The following is a 22,235-nucleotide window of genomic DNA, read 5'->3' as shown; positions in this document are numbered from 1 at the left end:
TGATTGGAATTCCAGAACAGGAGGAGACAAATAAAAAAAGCGCAGAGAGACTCTTTGAAGATTTAGCTGTAGAAAACTTCCCTAATATCGTGAAAGACAAGATTTCCATCTCAGAAGCCCAGTGAACAACATACAAGATAGACTCCAAACAAAAGTTGCCAAGATACATCATAATCAAACTTTCCAAAAATACTCAAAAGGAATTCAGAGAGCAGCTAATGAGAAACAAAATATCACCTTAAAAGGAACAACAATAAAACTAAGCTCTGACCTCTTGGCAGAAACCATGCAGGCAGAAGGCAATGAGATGACTTTTTTTTTTTTTTAAGCCCTGAAAAATAAGAATTGCCAACCAAGAATCCTATACCCAGTAAAATTGTCTCTCAAATATCATAATGAAATTAGAACATTCCCATATAAACAGAAATTAAGGGAATTTGTCAAAATCAGACCAAACCTACAAGGAATATTAAAGGGAGTCCTTCGGACAGAGAACCAGCAACACCAGCCTACAACTTGACATTAAAATACATGACAGCATCAGCCAGATACCAATCCAGATAAAAGACTTTCAGAATAAAATAAAGCAACAAAAATAAAAACAGGGAAATACAGATGTTAATCTGTAACTGAAGACAACTTCAAAACAAAAAGGGGGAGCAAATGATATAGTGATAGAACTTCCACATAGAGAGGAAGTCGAGGCAATATCAAGAAATAACAGGCTGTTTTAAACTTAGGAAGGCAAAGATAAATCTTAGAACAACTGCAGAGAAAATTAATAAATCTTCTCATCAAAATAAAAAGGAGGAGAAAAAAAAGAGTAAACACAAAATGAACAAAAACAAAGGAAATGAGAGGACAGTTCATAAATAAAAAGAACTCAGCACAGAGAATTAAGCAAAAGAAAAAAAAATCATCAGTACCACACACACACAAGTAAATAACCAAAGACAGCAGCAATTCATATCTACTGATAATCACTCTGTATATAAATGGTTTGAATGTACCAGTCAAGAAACAGAGTGACAGAATGGATTAAAAAAAAAAAAGTATGACCCATCAATATTACCTAGAAGAAATACACCTTAGACACAAAGGTATAAATAGGTTAAAAACCAAATGACAGAAAAAATATATCAAGCTATAAGTAATAAAAAAAAAAAAACAGAAGTGGCAATATTAATCTCTGATAAAATAAACTTTAAATCAAATGCCTTCATAAGAGTCAAAGAAGGGCACTATATACTGATTAAAGTATCAATTCAACAAGAAGACGTAACCATATTATATATTTACGGATCCAATGACAGAGCTCCAAAATACATAAGAAAGCTCTAACAAAATTGAAAAGAGAAAAAGGCAGTTCTAAAATAATAGTAGGAAACTTTAACATACTATTTTGGACAATGGACAGAACAACTAGAAAGAAACCCAGCAAAGATAGAGAAGATCTGAATAACACTATCAGTCAACACGACATATACAGAATGCTCCACCCAACAACAACACAGTACACGCTCGTCTCCAGCACACATGGGTCATTTTCCAGAATAGACCATATTTTAGACAAAAAAGCAAGCCTCGATAAATTAAAAAAAATAAAACAAAGCATCTTCTCTGATCACAACACTATAAAATTAGAAATCAGTAACTGGAAGAACAAGGAAAAAATCAAATACATGGAAATTGAATAACGCTTTGCTTAAAAACCACTGAGTAATAGAAGAAATAAAAAACAAAATTAAAAAAAAATCCTAGAATCAAATGAGAATGAAAACACAACATACAAAAATCACTGTGATACAACAAAAGCAGTGCTCAGAAGAGGCTTCATAGCAATACATTCACACATCAAAAAAGAAGAAAAGGCCAAAATCAATACCTTAACCCTAAAACTTGAACAAATAGAAAAAGAGCAGCAAAAATAGCATACAGTCACACACACAAGAAAAAAAAAATGATTAGACAGAAATAAATGAAACAGAAACTAGAAAAACAATAGAGTCAACAATACTAGAGGTTGGTTTTTTGAGAGGATCAATAAAATAGACAAACCATTGTCCAAACTGACAAAGGCAAAGAATGAGAAGACGCAAATAATGAGAATAACAAATGAGCTGGGTGACATTACAATAGAACCAACTGAGATAAAAAGAATCATAGGAGAATATTATGAAAAACTGTACTCCAACAAATTCGAAAGCCTAGCAAAAACAGGCAAATTCCTAGAAAAACACTACCAACCTAAACTAACACAAACTGGTATAGAAAATTTGAATAGACCAATAACAAAAGAAGAAATTGAAGAGGTGACAAAAAATTCTCAACAACAACAAAAGACTCCAGCCCAGGCAACTTCATTGGAGAATCCCCAACATTCAGAGAAGAGTTGACACCAATTCTATTCAAACATAGAAAAGGAAGGAATAATCCCAAATTCATTTTATGAATCCAGAAAAACCCTGATACCAAAGTCAAAGATACCACTAAAAAAGAAAATTATACACCAGTATTCCTCATGAATACAGACACAAAAATTCTCAAAAAATCCTAGCCAAAATAATTCACCAGTATATCAAAAAAAAAAAACAAAAACAAACACATCTTGACCAAGTGAGATTCATACAAAAGTGTGCAAGACAATAGAGGGTCCTGGACAGAGCTGGAAAAAAATGTAGAACACAATTCTAACTCAACAAGAATAGACCAGACTTACTGGCCTGACTGAGACTGGAGAAACTCTGAGAGTATGGCCCACAGGCACCCTTTTAGCTCAGCACTGAAGTCACTCCTGAGATTCACCCTTCAGCCAAAGATTAGACAGGCCCATAAAATGAAACAAGACTAAAGGGACACACCAGCTCATGCGCAAGGACTAGAAGGCAGGAGGGGACAGGAAAGCTGGTAATATGTAACCCAAGGTTGAAAAGGGAGAGTGTTGACATGTCATGGGGTTGGTAACCAATGTCACAAAACAATATGTGTACTAATTGTTTAATAAGAAGCTAGTTCTGTAAACCTTCATCTAAAGTACAATTTAAAAAAAAAAGATAAAATCATCTTGAAGACAAAAAAAAGTGTGCAAGAATGGTTCACCATTACAAAATCAATCAATTTAATCAACCACATAACTAAAATAAAAGAAAATAATCACATGGTCATTTCAGTTGATGCAGAAAAGGTATTTAATAAAATCTACCACTCATTCTGGATAAAAACTCTCTGCAAAATAAAAACAGAAGGGGAATTACTCAACATAATTAAGGGTAAATATGCAAAACCAACAGCCAATATTATTCTCAATGGAGATATACTGGAAGCATTCCACTTGAGAACGGGAACCAGACAAGGATGCCCTTTATCACCACTTTTATTAGATATTTACTGGAAGCCTAGATAGAGCAATAAGTCAAGGAAGGGAAATAAAAGACATCCAAATCGGTAAGGATGACGTAAAACTATCCCCATTTGCAGGTGTCATGACCCTATACGTAGAAAATCCCATAGACTCTACAAGAAAGCTATCGAAATTAATAGAAGGATATAGTAGAGTGGCAGGGTATAAGACCAACACATAAATACCAACTGGATTCCAGCACACTAACAAAGAGAACTCTGAAACAGAAATAAGGAAAACAATATCATTTATAATAGCCCAAAGAAAGATCAAATACTTAGGAATAAACCTAACTAGGGAAGTAAAAGACTTATACAAAGAAAACTACAAAACACTACTTCATGGAACCAAAATAGACTTATGTAAATGGAAAACGATACCATGCTCATGGACAGGAAGACTTAACATTGTGAAAACATCAATACTACCCAAAGTAATCTGTAGATATGGTGCAATCCCTATCCAAATCCAAAAAGATTCTTTAACAACATGGAAAAATTAATCACCTACTTTTTTATGGAAAGAAAAGAGCTCTCAGATAAATCAACAATCACTTAAGAACAAAGTAGGAGGCCTTACACTTCCCAATCTCAGAACCTACTATCCAGCCATAGTAGTCAAAACAGCCTGGGAGAATAGAAAAAGAAGGAATACTACCAAGCTCATTCTATGAAGCCACCATATCCCTGGTACTAAAAGCAGGTAAAAAAAAAAAAAAAAAGCAGGTAAAGACACCACAAAAATAGAAAATTACAGACCTGTATGCCTCATGAATGTAGATACAAAAATCCTCAACAAAATTCTCGCTAATAGAATTCAACAACATATCAAAAAAAAATAATAATTCACCAAGACCAAGTGGGATTCATACCAGGTATACAGGCATGGTTCAGTATTAGAAAATTAATTAATGTAATCCATCACATAAATAAAACATAAGACGAGAATCACATGATTTTATCAATTGATGCAGAAAAGGCATTTGACAAAGTTCATCATCCATTCATGATAAAAACTCTTAGCAAAATTGGAATAGAAGGAAAATTCCTCAAGATAATAAAGGACATTTATACAAAGCCAGGAAACGCTGGTGGCATAGTGGTTAAGTGCTATGGCTGCTTACCAAGAGGTTGGCAGTTCAAATCTGCCAGGTGCTCCTTGGAAACTCTATGGGACAGTTTTACTCTGTCCAATACAGTTGCTATGAGTTGGAATCGACTCGACAGCAGTGGGTTTGGTTTTTTTGGATACAAAGCCAACAGCCATTATCCTGCTAAATGGAGAGAGCCTGAAAGCATTCCCCTTGAGATCAGGAACCAGACAAGGATACCCTTTATCACCACTCTTATTCAACATTGCCCTGGAGGTCCCAGCCAGAGCAATTAGGATAGATAAAAAATAAAGGGCAGCCAGATTGGCAAGGAAGAAGTAAAATTATCTCTATTAGCAGATGACATGATCTTATACACAGAAAACCCTAAGGAATCTTCAAGAAAACTACTGAAACTAACAGAAGAGCTCAGCAGAATATCGGGATACAAGATAAACATACAAAAAATCACTTGGATTCCTCTACAGCAATAAAAAGAACATTGAAGAGGAAATCACCAAATCAATGCCATTTATAGTAGCCCCCAAGAAGATAAAAAACTTAGTAATAAATCTTACCAGAGATGTGAAAGACTTATACAAAGGAAACTACAAAACACTTCTGCAAGAAACCAAAAGAAACCTATGTAAGTGGAAAAACATACCTTGCTCATGGACAGGAACACTTATTCTATCAAAAGCTATTCTACCAAAAGCGATCTATAGATTTAATGCAATTCGGATCCAAATTCCAACGACATTCTTTAATGAGATAGAGAAACAAATCAACAACTTCGTATGGAAGGACAAGAGGCCCTGGATAAGTAAAGCACTACTGAAAAAGAACAAAAAATTGCGAGGCCTTACTCTACCTGGTTTTAGAACCTATTATACCACCACAATAGTCAAAACAGCCTGGTACAGGTACAACAACAGATACATAGACCAACGGAACAGAATTGAGAATCCAGATGTAAATACATCCACATATGAGCAGTTGATATTTGACAAAGGCCCAAGGCAGTTAAATGGGGAAAAAACAGTCTTTTTAACAAATGGTGCTGGCATAACTGGCTATCCACCTGCAAATAAATGAAACAAGACCCATACCTCATTCCATGCACAAAAATGAGCTCAAAATGGATCAAAGACCTAAATATAAAATGTAAAACTGTAAAGATCATGGAAGACAAAATAGGGATAATGTTAGGAGCCCTAATACATGGCATAAACCGTATACAAAACATTACTAACAATGCAGAAGAGCAACCAGATAACTGGGAGCTCCTAAAAATCAAACACCTATGCTCATCCAAAGACTTCACCAAAAGAGTAAAAAGACCACCTACAGACTGGGAAAAAGTTTTCAGCTATGACATCTCCGACCAGCGCCTGATCTCTAAAATCTATATGATTCTGCTAAAACTCAACCACAAAAAGACAAACAACTCAATTAAAAAATGGGCAAAGGATATGAACAGACATTTCACTAAAGAAGACATTCCAGTAGCTAACAGATATATGAGGAAATGCTCACGATCATTAGCCATTACAGAAATGCAGTTCAAAACTACAATGAGATTTCATCTCACTCCAACAAGGCTGGCATTAATCCAAAAAAACACAAAAGAATAAATGTTGGCGAGGCTGTGGAGAGATTGAAACACTTCTACACTGCTGGTGGGAACGTACAATGGTACAAACACTTTGGAAATCGATTTGGCACTTCCTTAAAAAGCTAGAAATAGAATTACCATAGAATCCAGCAATCCCACTCCTTGGAAAATATCCTAGAGAAATAAGAGCCCTCACATGAACAGATTTATGCACACCAATGTTCATTGCAGCATTGTTTACAATAGCAAAAAGATGAAAGCAACGAAGGTGCCCATCAACAGATGGATGGATAAATAAATTATGGTATATTCACACAATGGAATACTACTCATTGATAAAGAACAGTGATAAATCTGTGAAACATTTCACAACATGGAGGAATCTGGAAGGCATTATGCTGAGTGAAATTAGTCAGTTGCAAAAGGGCAAATATTGTATAAGACAACTAGTATAAGAACTCGAGAAATAGTTTAAACAGAGAAGAAAATATTTTTTGATAGTTACGAGAGGGGGGAGGGAGGGATGGTGGGAGAGGAGTATTCACTAATTAGATAGTAGATAAGAACCACTTTAGGTGATGGGAAAGAGAACACACAATACAGGCAAAGTCAGCACAACTAGACTAAACCAAAAGCAAAGAAGTTGCCTGAATAAACTGAATGCTTCGAAGGTCAGCGTAGCAGAGGTGGGGGTTTGGGGATCGTGGTTTCAGGGGACATCTAAGTCAATTGGCGTAATAAAATCTATTAAGAAAACATTCTGCATCCCATTTTGGAGAGTGGCGACTGGGGTCTTAAACACTAGGAAGCGACCATCTAAGGTGCATCAATTGGTCTCAACCCACATGGATCAAAGGAGAATGAAGAACATCAAGGACACAAGGTAATTACGAGCCCAGGAGACAGAAAGGGCCACATGAACCAGGGACTACATCAGCCTGAGACCAGAAGAAGTAGATGGTGCCAGGTTACAACCGATGACTGCCCTGACAGGGAACTCAGCAGAGAACCCCTGAGGGAGCAGGAGAGCAGTGGGATGCAGACTCCAAATTCTAGTAAAAAGACCAGACTTAATGGTCTGACTAAGACTAGAAGGACCCCGTTAGTCATGGTCCCCAGATCTCCTGTTGGCCCAGGACAGGAATCATTCCCAAAGCAAACTCTTCAGACAGGGATTGGACTGGACGATGGGTTGGAAAGGGATGCTGGTGAGGTGTGAGCTTCTTGGATCAGGTGGACACTTGGGAGTATGCTGGTATCTCCTGCCTGGAGAGGAGATAAGAGGATAAAGGGGGTTAGAAGCTGGTGAAACTGACATGAAAAGAGAGAATGGAGGGAGGAAGCATGCTGTCTCATTAAGGGGAGAGCAACTGGGAGTATGTAGCAAGGTGTATATAAGTTTTTGTGTGAGAGACTGACTTGATATGTAAACTTTCGCTTAAAGCACAATAAAAATTAAAAAACAAAACAAAACGAAAAAAACCTGTGGTTGCCAGAGGATCAAGGGAAGGGAGGGAGTGATGAAAAGTTGGAGCCCAGAGAATTTTTAGGGTAATAAAACTGTTCTTTATATTACAATAATAGTGGACACATGACATCATGTCTTTATCAAAACCCACAGAACTATACAACACAGAGTGAACCCTAATGTAAACTATGGACTTTAGTTGGTAATAATGTCTCAATATTGGTTCATCAATTGTAACAAATGTACCACACTAATACAAAATGTAAATAATAGTAGAAACTGGGGTTGGAGAGGGAGTATATGGAAAGCCTCTAAGTTTCCAGTTATTTTTCTGTAAATTTAAAACTTTTCTGAAAATAAGATCCATTAAATTTTAAAGAAAGAATGTCTGCCTTGAAAATTGTGTTCTATTAAGATTGATCGATCTGTGTATCTTTGTATCTATGTATGTTTGTATGCATGCACCTATCTATCTTATCTCTTAATCTATCATACAGTGTCACTATGAGTTGGAATTGACCAGACAGCACACCATAATAACAGGATCTATATGGGATCAAATTAACAACTGCTTCTTGAATGATTAGATAGGAAACTTTAGGGGCAGTGATTTTAAGCCAATAAGGGAGGAACAATTTGGAAAAGGGGAGTGAGAAAGGTTGCATAACTTGATGAATGTAATAAATGTCACCGAGTTGTACATATTGAAATTGCTTAATTGGTGCATATTCTGCTGTGTATATATTGAAGTGGATTGGAATTATAGGTGTGAGGTGTAAACTCATGGTTTTTAACATGGATAGATATAAAAATAAATACACATGAAAACATATATGTACATAAATATTTATAGAAACTTGAATGTATATTATACAAGGAATATATAACACTATATATAAAAGCATATACATTACTAAGAGTTGAATTTTTGGCCCCTATAAAAGAATTTCTCTGTTTATCATGATGTTGCTTATTGGTCCAGTTGTGAAGATTTTGGTTTTCTTTATGTTGAGGTGCAATCCATACCAAAGTTTGTGATCTTTGATCTTCATTGGTAAGTGTTTCAAGTCCTCTTCACTTTCAGCAAGCAAGGCTATGTCATTTGTATATGGCAGGTTGTTAATTAGTCTTCCTGCAATCCTGATGCCATACTTTTTATCATGTGTTTTAATGAAACAAATGAGTTAAGAAAAAAATGCATGTAAGAAATGGAAAGGTAGAGTCAAGCTTTTCATCAAGTATGCAATATTATTCCCATCAGAAAAGAATACAGAAGTAAAAAAAAAAAAAAAAAAAAAGACATTCTTGGATTCAAGTTGAAGACACAATATTCAACAATCTTTATATACCAGAAAAATCCATGTAGAAATTGTAAAAGAAAACATTTATTCCAGTAATAAAATATAAAACACCTACAACACTTCCATTCAAGGATGTCCACAACTTTAAGAGAAATTATACAATATTTTTGAAGGATATATAGCACATAAGGAAAACATAAATAGATTGAGAAGTATGTGGGAATCTTCAATACACTAAAAATGTCAATTCTGCCCAAGTTACAACATGCTTTGATATAAGAGGAAGGATCGGAAGGAAGAAAGATGATGTGATGTGGAAGCCTGGTGAGACTGGTATTGACAGGCCACGTTTGCCATTTACTGGCTTCTTGACCTTGAGCAATTTACTTCAGCCCTGTCTTTAGTTTCATTATTTAAGAAAATAAATAGTGTAATAAAAGTGATAATAAGAGTCGAGTACCCACCATATACAATGTCTGTGAGTGTTATATGAGTTTACATGCATGCTCAGCACAGTGTTTACTACCCAGGAAGTACTCAGTGTGCTTTCTTGTCATTATCATGCAAGTGAGAAGGAGGAGAAGGTTTTAGGAAGTTCACACTATTACGCAAGGTTGGAGGCATAGTTACCTTCCGTGCACTTAGTGTTTCCTAGAAAAGAAAGCTAATTCTGCCTCGTCCTTGTCCTAGGAGAAAAAAAGAGGAGGTGGAAAACAAAATAAACTATTATAATTAAAGACAAGGGAATGGATTCTCTGGAGTGTTAAAATGTTAAGTTCCTGTCTTGACTGTGGGGAAGCTGAGTAGGGAGTCTCCAGGAATGAAAATCCTTTCAATCTGTACAGCACTTAGTATTTTCCTGTGAAGCTACATAAGGTAAATTTTAAATAAAATCACTGTTCAGAGCAGGTATGAATTCCATATTCTGTGAGTGCTTCTAGAATTTAGTTGGAAATAAATTAATAAATTTAATGCTCAAAAATACCTCAGAAAAGAAACATTTATTTTCTTGTCCATGAATATATATTCATGTTCACAGGTATCTTATAAAATAGAGTGATATGGTTAAATTATGTAATATGCTTTAAAATTATGTTAAAATGAGTGATGGGGTTCAATAATATAACATATTGGAAAATTATGTTAAAATGAAAGGTGTTATGGTGACTCTGAGCCACTGTCATGGATGCTGTTGTATAACCATCCCTAGATGGGACCCTTAACTCTAGTTTATTTCATATTTCCATTCATTTATCAATAATGATAAGGGTTCCAACTGTGTTAGGTGCTGCTCTTTATTGATGATAGAGATTAATATATATTGTTGTGTTGTTGTTGTTAAGCGCCATTTAGTTGGTTCCAACTCACAGCGACCCTATATGCACAATAGAAGGAAGCACTGCCCAGTCCCGAACCATCCTCACAGTCACTGGTATGCTTGAGTGCATTGTTGCAGTCACTGTGACCATCCATCTCAATGAGGGTCTTCCTCTTTTTTGCTGACCCTCTACTTTACCAAGCATGATGTCCTTTTCCAGGGACTGATCCCTCCTGACAACATATCCAAAGTAGGTGAGACATAGTCTCTCCATCCTTGCTTCTAAGGAGCATTCTTGTTATGTGTATATATACATGTATATATAATTCAAATTGAATTAAACTCTCTATATATTAATATACCATGGACTGCCAGAAGAAGGTACATCTTGGAAGAAGTACAGCCAGAAGCCTCCTTAGGAGCAGTTATGGCAAGACTCATCTCACATACTTGGACGTGTTATCAGGCGGGACCAGCCCCTGGAGAAGGACATCATGCTTGGTAAAGTTGATGGTCAGGGAAAAAGAAGACCCTCAATGAGATGGATTGACACAGTGGCTACAACAATGCTTGAGCCCATGACAATGATTGTGAGGACGGCACAGGACCCAGCAGTGTCTCCTTGTGTTGTGCATAGGGTCGTTATGAGTCAGAACCGACTCTACAGCACCTAACAACACAGGTTAAAAAGCAAAAAGGCAATACATATATTTTGTCTCCCCAGGAACCTGCAATCTCAATGAAAATACAAAACACTCAGACTCATACTAAGTGATAAGTAAGATAAATAATCAGGTGAGACCGTGTAAGCTAATGCCAGTCATCTTGCTGAACATGGTGATAACTGACTCCATTCTTAAGTGATTTTTGCACTAAGCATTTTATAAACATTCTTTCATGTCATCCTTACAGTATTCCTTGGAAAAAGATGATACCTTTAGGGATAAGAAAATGGAGGCAGGAGTGGTTATGTAACATGCTACTTCTCAGAGATGGGAAATATAGGACATGAATCTTTTGTTGTTGTGGTGGTTATTTTATACCACACTACTACATCAGCTGTGAGAAAGACATTGGTGGTGAATACGAGTTAGAAGAAGAAAGGCAGGTGAGAATAAGACCTTAACCGACTGACTTGAGAGGCATGTCAGGCCACATTCTCTTTTCTTCTAGTAACCACAGCTCATTTGCTGAGGCTTTACATTTGTCCTGTACTTTTCTAAGCCCTCTACATGATTTATTTATTTTTTTTAGTGGATGACATTTGTGCACCTGATTTTTTTTTTTTTTAATTATTGTGGTAAAATATACACAACATAAAATTTGCCATTTCAACCATTTTCAAGTACACAGTCCAGTGGCATTAATCACACAGTGCTGTGTAGCGATCACTGCTGTGTGCTCCCAAAATGTTTTCATCACCCCAAACAGAAGCTCCGTGCCCATTAAGCAAAATTATTTTAAAATTATTTTATTAAACTTCTAATAAACCCCAAAGTTTACTTACAACATATATGTTAGATATAAAGAATTTTTGTAAAAATGCTTTAAAAAACATTGCCAGTGCTTTTGAAAATCATGGAGTCCCTCTGATTGCATAACCGTCCTGGGCCACTGCGGAGGTAATCATTATCCCAATACTTTGTTTATCATTCTCTTCTTTTCTTTTCTTCTCTTTTTCACCATACTTCTTATATGATACATTGTTTGTGTGTTTAAATTCATACAAACAGATTTATGAAGTTGTTTCCCTGTGGCCTTCTCTGTTCATTCAGCATTCTGTTCCTGAGACTCGTCAATGTTATTACCTTTAGCTTTGGTTTTCAACCCCATTGTCTGTTGTCCATGCACATTTGGTTGTTACAAATAGGGTTGCTATGCTCGCTCATCTATATACCATTACAAGGTCGTGCAGAATAGTCTCACTGCCTTAAATATGATGCCCTGTGTTCCCTCTACTCATCCATTCCACCTTCCCTTTTCCCCATGGCAACCACTGCTTTTTTTTTTTTTTTTTTTACTGTCCGTGTAGCCTTTTCCAGAGTTTCATATAGTTGGACTCCTACAGTATGTAACTTTTTCAGACTGGTTTCTTATACTTGGCAGTAGGCATTTAAGATTCCTCCATGTCTTTTTCTAGCTTAATAGCTCATGGCTTTGTATCACTGATTGTATGGAGTATGCCACAGTCTCTTTCACTTATTTATTTACTTATTCACTCATTTTTTAAATTTTTGTTATCTACTCACATATTGAAGGATATCTTGGTTGGTTCATAAACATACCTGTGCAGGTTTTTATGTTAATATATTTTCAACTCATTTAGGCAAATAGGCAGGAACATTATAGCTGGACCGCATACTAAGCCTATGTTTAGTTTTGTAAGAAACTGAAAAACTGTCTTCCAAAGAGGCTATACCACTTTGCAGTGCCACCAGCAATAAATGACAGCTCCTGTTGCTGTACGTCCTTGTAAGCATTTGTTGTCTGTTTTTTGGATTTTAGCCATTCTTTTAACAGGTGTGTACTGATATCTCATTGCTGTTTTAATTTGCAATTCCCTAATGACAGGTGACGACGAACATCTTTTCTTAGCTTATTTGTCATTTGTCTATCTTCTTTGGTAAACTGTCTATTCAGGTCTTTAGCCTGTTTTGTAATTGTTGTTCATCTTACCGTTGATTTTTAAATGTTCTTTGTTTTTTTTTTACATATCAGTACATTGTCAGATGGGTGTTTTGTAAATATTTTGTCTCAGTCTGTGGCTTATCTTTTCATTTTCTTAATGGTGTCTTTCGCAGAGCAGAAGTTTTTAATTTAATGAAGTTCTACTTATCAATTTTTTCTTTCCTGAATCGTGCTCTTTTGTTGTATCTAAAAAGTCATTGCCAAACCCTAGGCCACCTAGATTTTCTCTTATTTTATCTTCTAGCACTTGTGTAGGTTTACATCTTACAGTTAGATGTATGATCCACCTAGAGTTAATTTTTGTGAAATGTGGAAGATTTGTGTCTAGATTCCTATTTTTCATGTCAGTGCTCCAGCACCATTTGTTGAATGTGACAACTCTTTACTTGTTTATTTTGTTTCCTGATCATTGCTGTTATAACAGAGTAACCTATTTGTCAGTAATAACTTTTTTTTCTTATAATTCTTTGCTTATTTTTTGATTGAAATCTTGGACACTTGTGTCTCTTTTCCATCATTAGTCTCTTCTAAATTTCTGACCATGATTTCATGGTTAGTCTTGCTCTGGGAATGAGCACAGTATCACAGGATCCTGAAATCTAAAGGTCTTGTTGAGAAATGATGAGTTTAAAACATAAAAAAGAATATTCTAAAAAAAAAAAAAAATAGATGTGTGTACTATAAAACCAAAAACCAAACCCACTGCTGTCAAGTCAGTTCCAATACATAGCGATCCTATAGGACAGAGGAGAACTGCCCGGTAGAGTTTCCAAGGAGCGCCTGGTGGATTCAAACTGCTGACCTTTCAGTTAGCAGCTGCAGCACTTAACCACTACCACCAGGGTTTCCGTATGTACTATATCTCTCATAAAGTAAAGAAGTTTATTGTAAGAGAAAACAATGTAGATTAAATAAAATTAACAAATAAAAAAAGAGAAAGTTACAACTAAGAAAAACCAGCTCTGCAAGCATAACGAGTTGTAAATGGAGTCTAAAACCTTGTACCTCATAATATACTTAGTTTTGAGATGTTAATAAGAATTCTGGAGAAAATAAATATGAGGCGTCTAACATTCCAATCTGTCGGGGAAACACTGCTTGTTATACCGCTCCTGCCCAGAGGGCGACTGCTAATGCTGTGCACCATTTGACAGTAAATAGCCCTGTGCAGCTCGGAGTTTGGAGAAGTATTTTGCATTAGATCTATTTTTACAAGAATAAATACCTTGTGGAACCCCAATCCTGTCTGGAAAACGTTTTAGGATTATCTATCCTATGAGTAGCTTACACTGAGCTTCAAAATAGGACCTAATCTACCTGGTGAAGTTAAAAAGTAAGCAAATGCAGCCATATGTTACTAACTGCCTTAGTTATCTAGGCTGCTATAGCAGAAATATCACAAATGGGTGGCTTTAACAAACAGAAATTCATTTTCTCACAGTCTAGGAGGCTAAAAGTCCAAAATTCAGGGTACTGGCTCTAGGGGAAGCCTTTTTAACTCTGTCAGCTCTGGAGGAAGGTCATGGTCTCTTTGAGCGTCTGCTCCTGGGCCATCTTAGTGTGGCTTGGCATATCTCTTCTGCCATCTCTGCTTCTTGTTTAATTTCTTTATACAGGCAATCCCTGTTATGAATGTCTGACTTATGGACAACCCAGTTATTAACCAACTTCCATAAAGACTAGTATATTAACAATTTGAGGTACATACAGTGGTTCCTAGTAACAAATAGGTGCTACTTTGCTATGATCATCAAAACATTATTATTATTATTACTGTATTATTATGTTAAAGATATTTCAGTTTATCTGGAAGTATTTCTTTAATGTTTTCTATGAATAGAAAGGTACGCTATGTATATATATACCGAGACCTATATTTGACTAGCTGCCATTACATACGAACTGTACCTAACTGCTCAACTTACGTTCAAGTTCGACTTAAAGAAAGATTTAGAAAAGGAACTTGTTCATAATCTAGGAATTGCCTGTATCTCAAAACAGATTGACTTAAAAAACACCCTACACTAATGCTGCCTCAGTATAAAAAACACAACCATTTCCAAATGGCATTATAATCACAGGCATAGAGGTTAGGATTTACAATACATATTTGGGGGGGGACACAATCCAATCCATAACAATCCCTACAAGAAATTTCAGTTTTCTCTTGAGAAACATTTTTTCTTAACAGAATATTCTTGAAGAAATATACATACAAATCTTAATGTAGAGGATACTTGGTGATGCAGTGCTCAATACCTTCAGTATGCCACTGTTAAAATGCTATGAAATTTTGATATGGTCATATTTTGTCACATTCTCTGTGAGAAGACAAAGTGAAGACAACTTCAGCAAATGGATGAGGAGAGGTGAGACAGAATGACACAAGTAAGTGTGTGTTTATGTAAGTTCAGCCTGAAATAATGATATAGAAAAGAGAAAATCGAGAGGGAAACATGGGCTTTATATTTTTTTAGCCAATTCTCATTGAATAGTGCACCATTCGGCTTACATTAAAAGTTAAGTAGCAGAAATTTCAGCAAGACTTCCAATACAATTGTCCAACATTTATATGTATTTAATGACCAGGGCAGAATTATCCCCAAATGAGCTAGACAACTTTCTTCACTTAAAAAACAAGCCCTGGTAAGGTCTAACATGAGTCATATCTCAGAGATACTTAAGAAAAATCATGGTGAAACTTTGGAGTAACAAATTCTGTTTGAGTTAATTGGTCTATAATAAGAACTGACAAGTTCAAGGCAATTGGGCACTTATGACATGATTTTCAAAATAGATGGCTCCATCGAATAGTTCAGAAGAATCATTGCACAGAAATAAATTTAATTGCAGGGGTCAGTGGAGATTCAGTGGTAGAAATTTCACCTTCCGATAGGACATCCAAGTTTGATTTTTGGCCAGTGCACCTCACGTGCAACCACCACTGGTCTGTCAGCAGCGGCTTGTGTGTTGCTATGTTGCTGAACAGGTTTCAGAAGGGCTTCCAGACTAAGACAGACTTGGAAGAAAGGCCTGGTGATCTACTTCTGAAAAATCAGCCAATGAAAACCCTATCGATCACAATGTCCAATCCAATTGTGCATAGAGTTGCCATGAGTTGGGGCTGACTCGACAGCAACCAATAGCGACAAGTTTAAATATGTGAGAATTGAAATGATTAATGCAATAATAATCTACATCATGAAAATAATCTGTATAATAATGATAACCTCTTTTCCCCTGAATGAGCTTAAAGCCATGTCCTTTCTTGTAGACAGTGCAAGAGTGGTCTGTGGTAGGGAAATCCTACCGCAAACCTCCTCCCTGTCCCTACCAGAAACTGATTGGGCCTGGAACTGAGTCTACCCAAATTCCTTATAACCATTTGCTTAAAAAAAAAAAACATAAAACAAACAAACAAAAATATCTCTTTACCACCAATGGAGTGAAGTATGAGCCTGATTCTCCTTTCATGTTGATTGACAAAAATGATTCACTTTTGTTTTAGAGATTGCTCTGCTGAGCTTATAAGAGTTTCTTGGTTTAGTTTATCACCTCTTCAGAGGTGCTTTCTGGTAGATTAGTATCCCCAGGGCACAACCATTCTCTAAATGAAATTAAAAATGCTTTTGAGTTTTTCACTTTTTTACACACAACATCATTAGCTATTTATATAAACAATTAGACCTCAAAGGCAGTGCATTTTATTATCTCTCCACTTAAAAATGCAATTCGAACTCATGAGGCTGAACTCCACATCTCTGTCTCTGTGAATTTCTCCTAACTCACATGCCACTCCTAGGCTACTGACCATTTTGTTTTGTATATGTGTTTTTTTTCACCTCTCCTAACTCATGAAAATATATTACACTAATGAATCAGTAAAAGTGCATTTTGGCCTTCTTGTCTTATCCACCAGCCTTATGTTTCTCATTATGACGTCTTTTAGCTGTCAAGAATAACCTGTACTCATCTTTTCCTCATACGTGCATAATTACCTCATACATTAAAATTTAAATGCCACCTCCCTGAGGGACTGAATTGCTGGGATAAGGGCTGTGGGGACCACGGTCTCAGGGAATATCTAGCTCAATTGGAATAACATATGCTGTACATTCTACTTTGGTGAGTAGAGTCTGGGGTCTTAAACACCTGTGAGCTGCCATCTAAGATACTCCACTGACCTCACCCCTTCCGGAGCAAGGGAGAATAAAGAAAACTGAAGATACAAGGGAAAGATACAAAGGACTAATGGGCCACAACTACCATGGCCTCCACCAGACTGAGTCCAGTACAACTAGATGGTGCCTGGCTACCACCACTGACTGCTCTGTCTGACAGGGATCACAATAGAGGGTCCTGGACAGAGCTTCATTAGGTCAGTAGTGAAGTCATTCCTGAGGTTCACTGTTCATCCAAAGATTAGACAGGCCCATAAAAGAAAATGAGACTAAAGGGGCACACCAGACCAGGGGCAAGGACTAGAAGGCAGGAGGGGACAGGAAAGCTGGTAATAGGGAACCCAAGGTCAAGAAGGGAGAGTGTTGACACGTTGTGGGATTGTTAATGAATGTCATAAAACAATATGTGTGCTGTTTAATGAGAAACTAGTTTATTCCGTAAACCTTTATCTAAAGGGCAATACAAAAAATTTATATGCCACAATCAATAAGAAACATAACTCTAAATTAGAAAAAGTTATGTTTTTCTTAATTCTTCTAGACATTTCTATTTTGCGTACTGTCCTCTTAATTACATTCCACTTTGGTAGTTACTCTATCCGCAATGTTTTTTCTTGTTGTGGCCTCTTTCTCACTTTCTCTAAGCCTGTGGCCAAATGTCATCAGATAAGCGAGGTCTTTCTGGGCAATTGGATTCCCCAAATTGAACGTTCCCCTGCAGTCCTAACTTCTTTGCCTTACCTTTTTTCACAGCATTTATCCTCTAATGAATTAAGAGTGGTTATTTTACCACCATCTGATCACATCTCATGGTAACAACACATGTGGGCTGGGGCTTTTCCTGTTGTGATTGCTACACTATCCCCAGTTCCTGACAAAACTCAATAATAGTTGAATGGATAGACCTCAATATTCCCTGAATTTCTATTTTTGTGTTACATATGCTGTATAGGGGAGCCCTGGTGGTGCAGTGGTTAAGAAGTCAGCTGGTACCAAAAGGTCATCAGGGCGAATCCACCAGCTTCTCCTTGGAAATCCTATGGAGAGGCCTACTCTGTCCTACAGGGTTGCTATGAGTCGGAATCGACTTGATGGCAACGTGTTTTATATATATATATATATACACACACACACACACACACACATACTGTATAGGAGGTACTGGACAATTGCAGAAAGGGACCCCAGCATTTATACTTTTATTATTGCATGTATTTTTATATATTTTTTATTATAGCAGTATACATACAATAAAACTTACAATATTTCACCAGTTTCTATATGCTTCAGAATTGATTATATTCTTTAAGTGGCGCAATTGTTCTCGCTATTTTTATCCAAATTATCCCACCTCCATTGGCATACATTCAATGCATTCTGAGCAAACACCGCCACTTCCAGGTGTTGTATTGAAATGATTAAAGAATCTTTTCTCAGTACCTCCACTTAGGGCATAGAGGATTTACTGTAAATTATAAACCAAGCACTGTATAATGTAATAGGCACACAGATATTTATTAACACTGGTAGTGAAAGTACCTACTATCATGAGGGCAAACTTACAAATATTATTTTCAATCTTTGTTATCACATCAGTCACATACTGACAAGTGGAATTTATGTATCAGCTTATCTTTTAAGGAGTTTCTGATGTTTCAGACACTGTCTTTGCTTTTGAGAAGTTCCTGTTTGTAAGACCTACATCAATCATGTTGTTGTTGTTGTTGTTAGGAGTCATCGAATTGATTCTGACTCATAGTGACCATATGTGCAACAGGACAAAACACTGCCCGGTCCTGTGCCATCTTCATAATCTTTTTTATGCTTTAGTCCATTGTTGCAGCCACTGTATCAATACGTCTTAAGGGCTTTCCTCTTTTTTGCTGACCCTCTACAAAGCATGGTATCCTTCTCCAGAGATCGATCTCCCATGATAACATGTCCAAAGTATGTGACATGTAACCTCACCAGTCATCCTTCCTTCTAAGGAGCATTCTGGTTGTACTTCTTCCGAGACAGATTTGTTCATTCTTCTGGCAGTCCATGGTATATTCAATATTCTTTGCCAATATCATAATTCAAAGGTGTCAATCCTTCTTCAGTCTTCCTTATTCACTGTTCAGCTTTCCCATGCATATGAGGTGATTGACAACACTGTGGCTTGGGTCAGGCACACCTTAGTCTTCAAGGTGACATCGTTGCTTTTTAACACTTTAAAGAGGTCTTTTGCAGCAGATTTGTCCAATGCAATGCATCATTTGCTTTCTTGACTGCTGATTCCGTTGGTTGATTGTGGATCCAAGTAAAATAAAATCCTTGAATCTTTCAGTCATTTCTCTGTTTATCATAGTGTTGCTTATTCCATTTGTGAGGATTTTTGTTTTCCTTATGCTGAAGTATAATCCAGACTGAAGGCTGTAGTCTTTGATATTCATCAGTAAGCACTTCAAGTTCTCTTCACTTTCAGCAAGTAAGGTTATGTCATCTACATAACACAGGTTGTTAATGGGTTTTCCTCCAATCTTGATGCCCCATTCTTCTTCATATAGTCCATGAATTGTATAACATGAATATTATTATTCTGATTTTTCAAACGAGAAAAAAAAATGCTCAGAAGGTAAACTTCAGACAAGTTCTGCAATTTCAAAAGTGAAGCAATGCTGACAGATTATATTTCTCTCTGATTCTATAGTTCTTGTTCTTTGAGTTTCCTAATCTTGTTCATTCCATATTGATCACTGACTTACAGAATTTACTAGAACCATGTGCTTTATAAGGCATTGGGTAGACGTTTACCATATTAATGAACTGATGTTCTTTTTTGTCGTTCTAGATAACGGACTTATTAATGATGATGTGGGAGAATCAGACCTTCAGCTCAGAATTCATCCTTCTAGGAATCTTTGATCACAGCCCTACCCACATCTTCCTCTTCTCTCTGGTCCTGGGCGTCTTCACAGTGGCCCTAATGGGAAATACTACCATGATTTTTCTCATATACCTGGACACCCAGCTCCACACCCCCATGTACTTCCTCCTCAGTCAGCTGTCCCTCATGGACCTCATGCTGATCTGTACCATGGTACCCAAGATGGCCTTCAATTACTTGTCTGGCAGAACAACCATTTCTGTGACAGGCTGTGCCACACAAATTTTTTTCTATGCATCACTGCTTAGCTGTGAGTGCTTCCTATTAACTGTAATGGCCTATGACCGCTATGTTGCCATTTGCCATCCTCCAAGATACCCCAGTCTCATGAGTCTTAAAATTTGTGGGCTTATGGTTGCCTCTTCCTGGATTCTGGGATCTTCCGATGGTGTCATTAATGCTGCAGCAACATTTTCTTTCTCCTATTGTGGGTCCCGGGAAATAGCTCACTTCTTTTGTGATTTTCCTTCTTTGCTAAGCCACGTGTGCAATGACACATCAACATTTGAAATGGTTCTCTTTATCTGCTGTATAGTAATGATTGTTATCCCTGTAGTATTCATCATTGTTTCCTATACTAGAGTCCTTCTGGCTGTCATTCGCATGGGATCTGGGGAGGCTCGCCACAAAGCTTTCACCACCTGTTCCTCCCACCTCATGGTGGTTGGAATGTACTATGGAACAGTCTTGTTTGTATATATCCGGCCCACTTCTAATCGTTCCCTCACCCAGGACAAGATGGTGTCCATCTTCTACACCATCCTTACTCGCATGCTTAATCCCCTCATCTACAGCCTCCGCAACAAAGAAGTGACCAGAGCATTCATGAAGGTATTAGGGAAGGGCAAGTCTGGAGAGTAAATTCTGCAATTGTCTTTATTCTTTGTTTTCTGCTAAGTGCTTCTCTTCCAAAAAATCAGGTAATGAAAACTCTATGGAACACAGTTTTACTCTGACACACATGGTATCGCCATGAGTTGGAATCAACTCAAAAACAACAGGTTATAGGACTTTTATTGCAATGCATGAGATTTTTTTTTTCTAAGTAAAACCTTTTGTCCTTTAGTTGGTGTTAGCTGCTGTCAAGTTGGCTCCGACCCATAGCGAGTGGCTCAGTTCTGTGTCATCTTCAGGACTGTTGGTATGCTAAAGACCAGTGCTGTAGCCACTGTATTTTTGAGTGCCTTCCAACCTAGGGAGTTCATCTTAAACAATTACATTGACAATGTTCTGTTGTGATCCATTCGTTTTTCATTGGCTAATCTTTCTGAAATAGATCTCCAGGCCTTTCTTCCTACTTTGTATTAGTCTGGAAGCTCCGTTGAAACCCATCCTCCATGGGTGATCCTACTGGTATTTGAAATACTGGTGACAAAGTTTCCAGAATTATAGCTACATGCAAGCCATCACACTATGAAAAACTGACAGATGGGTGGTAGATTCTTTAGTAGTAAGTATTATTTTTTGTAATAACCTCCAGTTAAAATAAGTTAATTTCAGTTGCACATTATTATTGGTATTATCTAACCATAAAAGGATCAAGTTTTTCCAAAATTGACAATTGCTTTTGCATTTCACCTCAGTGAGTAGGAATACAGCTTATGGAACTTGCATAAAATCATATTATGTATTTTTGGCATAGGAGTTATTGTAAAAAAAAAAATCACACCCAGGATTTTTGTAGTTAAGTGGTCAAACAGGTATTTCCTAAGTGATCCAAGGTAATAATTTAATAAAATATTATTCATACTCTGTGTGCAGTGGACTCTTTTTATCTTCAAATGAATAGTGAACTTGCACATAAATCAATTAATATGCTATCAGTTATCACTTGTTAATAATATTGATCCATAATATGTGTAGATTGATGATTTAAGCATTTCTTTCACCACTTTTATGTATTTAATTTGAAGGAGGGAAGATAAAGAAAATGTCCATTATCCTAATTATTTTCTTAACAATTAAGCAAGAAAGAACTGCATTATTATGTTGTAATCTTACCAAAAAACCCTGGTGGCATAGTGGTTAAGAGCTACGGCTGCTAACCAAAGGTTGGCAGTTTGAATCCACCAGGTGCTCCTTGGAAACCCTATGGGGCAGTTCTACTCTGTCCTATATGGTCACTATGAGCCAGAATCGACTTGATTGCAATGTTTTGTTTTTGTTTTTTTTTTTTAATCTTACCAAGAACAATGGTGTAACAGATTTAATCAGCCAACTAGAAGTCATTTGTCCAAATTAGGAA

At 36.7% G+C, this 22,235-nt stretch overlaps 1 protein-coding gene across 1 annotated transcript; it reads left to right on the top strand.

Moving 5' to 3' along the window:
• The first annotated feature begins 19,909 nt into the window (after window positions 1–19,909).
• LOC126070440 (olfactory receptor 2M3-like) lies at window positions 19,910–20,851 on the top strand. Its single transcript, XM_049874641.1, has one exon. It carries the CDS (start codon window positions 19,910–19,912, stop codon window positions 20,849–20,851), a length of 942 nt encoding a protein of 313 aa, XP_049730598.1.
• Window positions 20,852–22,235: the final 1,384 nt, after the last annotated feature.

The sequence above is a fragment of the Elephas maximus genome, chromosome 2 (genome assembly GCF_024166365.1).
Source record: "Elephas maximus indicus isolate mEleMax1 chromosome 2, mEleMax1 primary haplotype, whole genome shotgun sequence".
NCBI classification, from domain to species: domain Eukaryota; kingdom Metazoa; phylum Chordata; class Mammalia; order Proboscidea; family Elephantidae; genus Elephas; species Elephas maximus.
The sequence above is the reverse complement of the archived record's forward strand: the minus strand, read 5'-3'. Positions and strand labels throughout refer to the sequence as shown.